We start from the raw sequence: 9,571 nt of genomic DNA, 5'->3' as shown, positions 1-9,571 counted from the left end.
CAGAACGATTTTTCTAGAAAACAATTTTAAAACGGTTATACCACCTCAGACACACATTAATTATGAACAAATTGTATTCAACTAATCATATTTTTCAAAGAATTATCCAACTTTGAATATTAAAATATGTTTTAAATGTTGGTTTTAAAAAATATATAAATGTAGAAGAAAAGAAAACATGTTTGTACACATTTTGCATTTAAAGTCTTCGAAATCTTAAAAAATGGCTTAAACCCAATCATGCATATAAATCATATTATAATTCCTGATGGCAACTAAACAATTCAAATAAAAAGTATACACTCAATAAACCCTCAATAAAACAATTAAAAACAAGTATTTTATCCACACCTTCACCAAGTGACATTGCAAAGACAGTAGCTTGGCAAAGTTGTTGTCTTCCTGATCATCTATGGTCTGTTGACTTCAAGGCCAGACTAAAGAATTTATTAACAGGAACTAAGACTGCGTTTTGTCTCTTGGTGCTTGTAATGAGGTGTTTGACAGCACAATCCGACAAAGTTTCCACTGTGCGGCTGGCACTCCGCACAAGAGCTAAAACAAATCTCATGCTCATGCAACACTTTTTGTCTGAGTTCTTAAAAAATTTCCAGGTAAGTGCTTTCAATGACATCACTATCAGCTCATTATTGGAAGAACAGGTTTTTTGTAAACATCTAAAAGTATTTGGCGGAGAACCTTTTGACTTCATCATTCAAAGGCAGTGTGGCTCATAGTTTAGCTATGCTGGATATACTAAACAAAGAGACACTTTCAAAGAGAGGATCTTTCTATAGAGGAAGGTTTTAATTTGGTTCCCCTTAAGGCCTTTAGTTTATATTCATGCTATACTGCTTTGATCTCTTTTGTTAACACGGAGATGAATATTCTCATTGTAGTCATGTCATCATGGGCAAACTGAGACAATGGTGCTGTGATGTTCAAAGACGCTTCATATAAAATTCATATCAAAATAATAAATATTAAAATATAAATCTGTGGAACACCAAAGAAGATATTTTGAGAAATGTCTCAGTGGTTTTGTGTCCATATACAACGGAAGTCAATGGGGTCCAATGTTGTTTGGTTACCAACGTTCTTCAAAATATCTTCTTTTGTGTTCTGCAGAAGAAAGAAAGTCAGAGGAGCTTGAAATAACATGAAGGTAAATAATAACAATTGTTACTGTCCCTTTAAATGGACTAGCTGGCTTTAACGCAGTATAGTTGCAAGAGACAAGTGTGTCTCTAACTTTGGGAACAGCAGTTTGGGAAAGGTGCTTTTTATTCCAGCATCACAATACTCTTGTATATAAAGCAACAAAGAAATTATTTACAGAGTCCGTGGCCACCACCAGAAGTATAGTCTGGCACTCCCTTCTACATCCAATGAGTCAAAATGTGTTGGCTTGAGTAACCAAGGCCACACCGTCCTAGATAAACCAGCGTTGCTTAAAGTGTTCAGCTGATAAACACATGTTAAATCTCCCATGCGTGTTTCCCACACATGGTGGTGTTGTCATGTATCATAAAAACATTTATCCACCACAACAACTGAGTTTTGCATACACGCTGTCCTTGGTCCTGAAGACCCAAATTGTGACATATTTCCCTGCATTTGCTATAACGTTCTGACCTTTTTTAGGGTTTCCTGCCTCCTCATATAAGCCCGTTGGAAGCCCACCCCTCCTGGCCCTTGAGTTTACACATGAACGCTATTCATTACAGTCACCGACACAGAGGAGAACAGACGCAGACCTCGTCCTGCGGGTGCTACTTGTGATCTGCCCAGTCAAACCTATTCGAAGACTTACGATTCGATGGATGAAGGACGTCTGACTACACACATAAGGTATCCGAGAGTTATTTAGAAAACGTTTTGCTGTGTTTAGGGTTGCGGGACATTGAAAGTTAGAATTTTACAACAGTTTAGACTTTGAAATGAAATGAAATGCAACAATATGTATTGGAAACTAAATATTACACTGTTAAATTGGTAAAAGAGGCTTTATAAAAATGTATCATGATTTCTTTACAGTAACCAGTTTAACCATGAAATTTGTTGTAAAATGATAACACAAATGCTTGTTCATTTTTCTTTACGTGGTTCTTTTTCCTAAGGGGATTACAGTAGGATTTATTGTGTGACTTTTAAACAAGCACCTCGGTTTACGACACACCTTTTATCATCAGCATGTACTTGTTACAGTACACATAATAAACCAAATGCACGCAAAGAATTCGCTCCAAACAATATATAAACATACACACACTAACTCGGTCGAAGGTACAAATTTTATCACAGCTTCTGAGATTGCTGTTCTTCGTCACAGCCCTGAGATATTTCCCACATGCTTGCGCCGAATGTGCCGGGCTTCCTAACAAGAACTTGTGGCATCAGATAGAAAGGTGAAGATCGTAGGAGGACTAAAGATAAAGTAAGTATTTTTGTTTTTTATTCTTTACAACAGTCATGCTATCATGTTTGTTTGACAAATGCCAGTCAAATATTTAAGTATATCTGCCAATGTATATGCAGTGTCACATTATTCTTATTAGATTAGGTCTTAATAACATTGTGAGTACTGTCGTTTTTCCTTCAAAGGGAATATATAACGCACCACCATGCATGCTGTTTCTTACACACACACGCGGCCGTGCTGCTTTCTTTGAGAGTGACAGTGACCAGACCCCCCCAATATCAACTCCCGGCAAACAGACTTAACCAACCAAATCCCATGTACTTGTGAATACAGAGGTGAAAACAACACAACCCAAACTCTTATTACCTGAGTACATATTTGATGACTACCTGACCTATATGACTAACATATGCCATCTGTTTACATAACAATTTATCACATGACTCCACCCACCACGATTATACAAATAGTTGCATAATTGTCGAAAATGTTCCTTTAATAACTTACACGCTGCTTCAATGACCAAGTTTGCTGGCTTCAAAGAACCTTCCTGGGTACAGTAAATATGATATCAAAGTCCATTTCAAGCTACATTAAAAAAAAACTCAGAGATAATGACACATTAAGGTATATGATTTCTTCGGAAGTATTATCACTCCCGTCAATGAGCAATGTTCTCTTTTGCCCTAATGGAAATCTGGCACCATATAACAAACAAAAGAATTAAATACAGACTCAACTCTCTGTTTGAAGAGACTGCTTGGCAAATAGACCCCCGCATACATGCAAAGAGTCACAGACATACTCTGTCTCCAAAGTAGAGCTTGAGCGTTAGTTAATGAAGTCAGCGAGTGGTTTTCGATGACACGCATCAGTATCCTTGAACTATCCTTGAACTAAATACGCAAATATTTCACATCGATTTGATCCAAATCCAGATTGTTTTACCCGTACAATCAAAATTCACTTGACAGCTCCATGCTCTCCACAATCATTCATCTCATCTATTTCTGTATCTAACCAATTTTAGGAGAAACATATGAGACTACGTTGGTAGTGTACACAACAGAGAGATCCATGACATCTCCTAAACTATGAAACCCCCTCCCCCTGCACTGTGGGCAACAACTTAAGTTTTCGTTCTACTCGCAGGCCTTGATGGCCTAACCAGTGCCAAGCGCATAAACAAGATCAAGAAAGATGGAGAACCTAACGCTGGCCCCAACCTCCAGCCATACAAACAAGACCAATGCACTTCCAGACAGCCCATTCTCCCTGGTTGAGTTTGTTCTCATCGTTCTCGGTCTGAGTACTTTAAGCCTGATCACGATTATTGGCAACGTCCTGGTCATGCTCTCCATCAAGGTCAACAGGAACCTACAGACGGTCAACAACTACTTCCTGTTCAGTCTAGCGTGTGCAGATCTGTTTATTGGCGTTTTCTCCATGAATCTCTATACCGTCTACATCGTGATTGGCTACTGGCCTTTGGGGCCGCTGGTTTGCGACCTCTGGTTGGCTCTGGACTATGTGGCTAGTAATGCCTCTGTTATGAACCTCCTCATAATCAGCTTTGATCGATACTTCTGCGTCACGAAACCACTCAGCTACCCGGTAAACAGGACCCACAAGATGGCGGGCATGATGATCGCTGCCGCCTGGATCCTTTCCTTTGTTCTCTGGGCCCCGGCTATCCTGTTCTGGCAGTTCATCACCGGAGGCCGGACGGTGCCTGAAGGTCAGTGCTACATCCAGTTCTTCTCCAATGCAGTGGTCACATTCGGTACGGCCATCGCTGCCTTCTACCTGCCAGTCGTCACTATGACGATACTGTACTGGCAGATCTCGAAAGCCAGCCGCAGTCGCGTCAGAAGCAGAGACAGCCGGATAATGTCTCGAGACAGTACTGAGGGAGGTCAGGCTGTGCCCATGACTGAAGGGAATGTGGAGAGGAGGTCAATCCATGGAGCGGAGGAAACGGTTCACAGGAAGCAGAGCGGCTCAGATGCCACTACAGGTAAATGTGTTTTAAATTGATCTATTGATAACTGTCTAGTTGTTAGGGTTGTCAATAAAACTCAAAATATATTCGTGGCATACCACAAACACGTCCATAGGGGACTGTAAGTTTGTCAAGGAGAACATTCGATTTAAATATGTGTTTGTGAAAAAATGATTATTTGTAAAACATTGACATGTATGGTAAGGGGGTTTTGAACACTGATTATTTATGTACTAGCACAATGACTGATAACTATGTTATTTTATATATCATTTTTTATAATTATTTAAAAAAGAATTTTACCCCCAAAAAGTTACAGATTGCAGTTTAAATGACCTCTGAAAAGAGAGAAGAATTATTGTTTGTATTTATTGGTCGGTACATGATAAAATCAAGGCCACATTCAATATATAGATATTATTTTACCAGTCATGGTAGGTAAATGCAAATAGTTAAATATTATACTGTTATGATTGTCTTTCAAACTAAACAACTGTATCATACCCACCTGCAGGAGAAGAACGAGAGAGTGAGAATGACTCTTTATCCGGCAGTGTCCTCCCCTCATCCAATCAGAGAGAAGAAGAGTTGACATCTATAAACACCAATGGAGGAATCAAAAGCAAACAGACCCCATCCACTCCTCTAGCCAAAGGATCCTGGGTCAAATTCACCTGCTTCAAAACACCATCGCAAAGGAACCTGCAAAATATCTCTAAAGACACCAAAGGAGGTCAGAGCGCAAACAATGGTAAAGAAAGACTGAGTCTAGCGTCACAGAACGTTCTCATTCCACGTTACCAGAGGAAGAGGAAGAGCATGTCCTCCCGGGAGAGGAAGGTAACAAGGACCATCATGGCCATCCTGGTGGCTTTCGTGGCCACGTGGACACCTTACAACGTCATGGTCCTCATCAATACTTTTTGCTCCACCTGTATACCAAACACAATGTGGATCATTGGCTACTGGCTCTGCTATATAAACAGTACAGTTAACCCGGCTTGCTATGCCCTGTGCAATGTCACCTTTAAGAACACCTTTAAACAGCTGCTGACATGCAAGTACAAGAATATTTATTCATCTAGAAAACACTGAGACGATGGGCTTATGTGTTTGAACTCATTCGCTGAGAATAAGCAGAGGTCTGCAGGCTCGGATCTGATCCTGAGTTTGACAATAATGAAATGAGACTAGTCTAAACTGTTGAAACATTCCAATGATGTTTCGGCAGCCAAATAATGAGAACTACTAAAAAAGTAGCCGTAGGTAATTCGACTTGCATTTTATTGCTCGGCCGTTTTTTCAAACTCACTTTAAAGCTTGTTACGATGTGAAAAAATTTGCATTTCTTTGGCGTCCTTCTGTAAGCTTGTTGCCAAGAAATCTTTTAAGTTGTTTCTTCTTAGCTAAAAATAATAAAAATCCTGGATGTCTTTCATTGAGCTTAGGTCATGTGCTTTATACAGGCGTAGAAAATATTAAAGAGATTGCTCTGAATTTTCTAATTATAATTATGTGTTTAGGTAAAATTATCTTTTTTTTATTCTGTGAACTACTAACAATATTTCTTCCAAATTTCAAATAAAAATATTGTTTCTACTTGCATTCATTTGCTGAAAATGAAAACTGGAGAAACAGATCACAATAACATAAAAGATGCTCTGACATTTTTCAGACCTTAAAAACAGAAAAGAAGCAATTAAACCATATTTTATTTTATGTGTATTTAAGAAAAGTTCAAAACGTATTTTTCATGTGATAACCTGGATTTTGATCCCAGTTTTCATGTGTCTTGTCATGCTGTCAGTCTGTCACCTTGCTGTTGGATGTCACTCCTGAGGTTTGATTTTGTTGAAATTCAACAGAAACTGGACTGGATTGTCCATAATACATATAGAAACGGTCTCTTATTCTTTCCACGCCTGTGTGTATTAAAAAAGGCTGGAACAAATGTGGCTACATGTATTTTGATTAAGAAACATGTCATTTTTAATGCAAATTAGGCTCCATGTACTGTATGTAGTTACTGTGAAGGTGATTTTTGTTAGTTTTTATCTGCAGAAGGTCCAAAGTTGTCACTGATGCTATTGATAGAGCTGAATTGCATTGCACTCATTTTTTTCTGTTAAATAATCTTCAAAGGAAAGCTCATCCAAGAATACTAATGTATACCCTCACACGTCATTCAAAACCTGTACACTCCTGTGTAACCCAAACGAAGATATTTTGAGAAATGTCTCAGTGGTTTTGTATCCATATGGAAGTCAATGGGGGCCAATGTTGTTCGGTTAACTACGTCCTTCTAAAATATCTTACTTTGTGTTCACCATACTGATTTGAAATGACACGAGTAAATGATGAAAGGGTGAACCACCTCTTTAACCATTCACAGTGATATACAAATGGATTTATAAACGACACAAACTTATACAGCTTATACTTCAATAACAAGCCCTTTTTTTCACAAAATGACAATAGTGAAAAAATATTAAAGGCTTGTGTATAAAATTGCACTTATATGTATATATATTGTCATGAACCTGTGCAGTTATGCCACAAAAGCATTGCGTTTCATCATTATATCAGCCTGCTTGGTCTGTATTTTACAAACAGAAAGTGGAAGAATAGAAATATGGATTTTGCATTGTATATGTCATTAAAACATGTGCTTGTGTGCAATAAACATGTTTATTTCACAAAAACAGTATAAACAACTTTGTTAGAAGCAATTTTAACTTTAATCATTTATTATAAGAAAATAAACGAACATTTTGTAAGTCTTTAACAAGCAAACTGGCCTTTTTTTAAACAAAGTTAAAATTGCATATGTTCCATGTTAACATAAAATGAACAAGCAAGATTTTTCCTTGTCCAGAAACAAAGTAAAATGTTTTTCTCCAAATTACACTAAATGCTGGTCTTTTAGGATAAATACTTACAATGCAGTGACAAAATGTGTTTTCGTGGAAATAAGAATAAAGCGAATTTTAGAACATCTCACCTCAATATGAAGCTCTAAAACAAAGTACAGAAAAGGCATTCAAAAGGAATTCAACATTATAGACTCTACAGTTAAGAAGGCTGTTCAGTGTTTTTTATTGCTGATTCAATTTGAACTACGTAAAGCCTCTTCTGCAGGCTTAATAACAAAGTACATGAGACTGTGCATCTTAAAATACCTTGTCTAATACATGTCTCTAGAAAAAAGAAGACAATGCTGGTAACACTGAGGTAGAGTTAACACTAAGTGGTGTAGCATGGCAATATCTCAGAGGCATCGCCTAACCCCTTCACCTCTGTCATTTGCCAAAGTCCCAGGTTCAACACCTTAAGGCAGGGAAGCTGGGTTATCCGCTCCAGTCCCCTCTTAGTGATTTTGGTACAGCCGTACAGGTCGATCCCGGTCAGCTGGGTCAAATGATCAGCGATGAGCTCGAGTCCCTTGTCGGTGATCCGCACGCACTGGCCAATGTTCAAAGTCTTCAGCTCGTGCATCTGCCTGACCATCCTGTTGATGCCATCGTCGCTGATGTGGCACGAGCAAAGCGACAGTGACTTGAGCTGATAGAGACCCTGGGCGATATAAGCCAGGCTCTGGTCACCCACTTTATCGCAAAATGACACATCCAGCCCGTACAGCCTTAAAGTACCCATCGAAAGATGCATGATGCCTGTGTCGCTGATGTTATCGCACGACCGCAGGTTCAGAGTCCACAACTGGGTCATGTGCGACAGATGGATCATCCCTGCATCTGAGATGCCACCGCAAAAGCTTAGGTTCAGGACTTTCAGCTTGTTTAAGCCCTTGGAGATGTGCTTAAGCGACAGATCTGTCAATTTCTGACAGTCCTGCAGAGTCAGATGCTCCAAGCCGAGGCAGCCCTCCGCGGCGCTGCGGGTCATGCCAGCCAGGTGCCCGATGCCAACATCGGATACGTGCCTGCAGCTCCTCAGGTTCAGGCTTTTGAGTTTGTGGAGGCCCCAGGCGACGAGCAACAGTCCCGTATTGGTGATATTACTACACCCGCCGAGATCCAACAGTTCAAGGTTTTTCAGATACTGCGCGATCCTGCCCAAACTGGAATCTGTGATCTGTTTGCAAAGGCTGAGGTTGAGTATTCGCAAAGAGCTGATGTCCTGCACAAAAGCATGACCGAGACCATTATCTGTTAAATTGTAGCATCCGCTCAAGTTAAGGCTTTCTATGTTCGGCATCCCTTGGATCACATAACTGAGGCTACGTCTCAGGCTGAGTATCTGCACTTTTTTGATCCCTCTGGTCTGGAGACTCGGGAAGAGTGATGGGTTCGCTCTTCTCAGATGGAGTTTTGCTTCCACTCCCCTCCAGACGGACTTGTGGTACGATGCGTCTCTCCACACCGTGCACACTTGCGCGACTCTCCCTTTGCCTTTCACGTCCAGGTAGTTGAAAATCATTGCTAAGATCTCCGGGAAAAGGCTCGAGACGTGGACCTCCATGTCTGAATCGGCTGCTCGTTAGCTTAGCGGAGTTAGCCGGTGAGCTAAACTAGTCTTGTCTTCTGCCGGCAAGGACCACATGTAAAGAAATATCGTGGAAACGCGCTGTCGAAGGCAATTCGAGCAGTCCAAACGCGTGCGGGCGGAACGCACAGTGTAAATACGTAGATGCAGATGCGCTTTGTGTCATTTAAAACTTGGTCTGCGCTGCATTTGCTTGCAATAACCAGCTAACGTCGCAATACAGGCTGTTATTGCTGCGCCAGGTCTTCGTAACGACTATTTCTGGTCCAATAAACATTTTTTAAAGTAATAATGCAGCTCAACTAAACGTCTTCACAGAAATCAGCGAGCAAAGTTTGAAAATATAAAAGTTAACGGTTGAAGAAAACAAACCATTTCGCTTGAATACAAATCAGCCATTTGACGAAAACTATGGAGTCCGATTTCCGGTTGCCTTTGTCTTCGTCTATTCAAAACAAGGGGGAGACTGGCAATGAGGTCGTTTTATTGTACCACAAAAGTCCCAAATATTTACTTAAAGTAGGTATAATGTACAATAAATGAAACACTTATTTAAAAGCAATAGATGCATTATATTCGTCAAAATCACTTTAACTAGTTTTATTTGAAATAACCGCACCCCCCTATTATCGAACGCACATTGG

At 39.9% G+C, this 9,571-nt stretch overlaps 2 protein-coding genes across 2 annotated transcripts; one reads left to right on the top strand and one right to left on the bottom strand.

The window, feature by feature from the left end:
• The first annotated feature begins 1,720 nt into the window (after positions 1–1,720).
• Positions 1,721–7,121, top strand: chrm2b (cholinergic receptor, muscarinic 2b). The gene is made up of 5 exons (XM_079450057.1): positions 1,721–1,851; positions 2,333–2,437; positions 2,605–2,757; positions 3,453–4,439; positions 4,939–7,121. Exons 4-5 carry the CDS (start codon positions 3,623–3,625, stop codon positions 5,517–5,519), a joined length of 1,398 nt encoding a protein of 465 aa, XP_079306183.1. The 5' UTR covers positions 1,721–1,851; positions 2,333–2,437; positions 2,605–2,757; positions 3,453–3,622; the 3' UTR covers positions 5,520–7,121.
• On the bottom strand, positions 7,038–9,348 carry fbxl14a (F-box and leucine-rich repeat protein 14a). Its single transcript, XM_079450058.1, has one exon. The coding sequence runs from the start codon at positions 8,901–8,903 to the stop codon at positions 7,668–7,670; it is 1,236 nt and encodes a 411-aa protein (XP_079306184.1). The 5' UTR covers positions 8,904–9,348; the 3' UTR covers positions 7,038–7,667.
• Positions 9,349–9,571: the final 223 nt, after the last annotated feature.

This window comes from Barbatula barbatula, assembly GCF_947034865.1.
Source record: "Barbatula barbatula genome assembly, chromosome: 25".
In the NCBI taxonomy this organism is placed as follows: Eukaryota; Metazoa; Chordata; class Actinopteri; order Cypriniformes; family Nemacheilidae; genus Barbatula; species Barbatula barbatula.
This window is presented reverse-complemented; position numbering and strand designations above follow the sequence as displayed.

Bases quoted from the DNA above. Each gene is read 5' to 3' on its own strand.
- chrm2b (XM_079450057.1), top strand. From the start codon at position 3,623: ATGGAGAACCTAACGCTGGCCCCAACCTCCAGCCATACAAACAAGACC. The intron at 4,440-4,938 runs GTAAATGTGTTT...ACCCACCTGCAG, and splicing joins CGGCTCAGATGCCACTACAG to GAGAAGAACGAGAGAGTGAG.
- fbxl14a (XM_079450058.1), bottom strand. From the start codon at position 8,903: ATGGAGGTCCACGTCTCGAGCCTTTTCCCGGAGATCTTAGCAATGATT.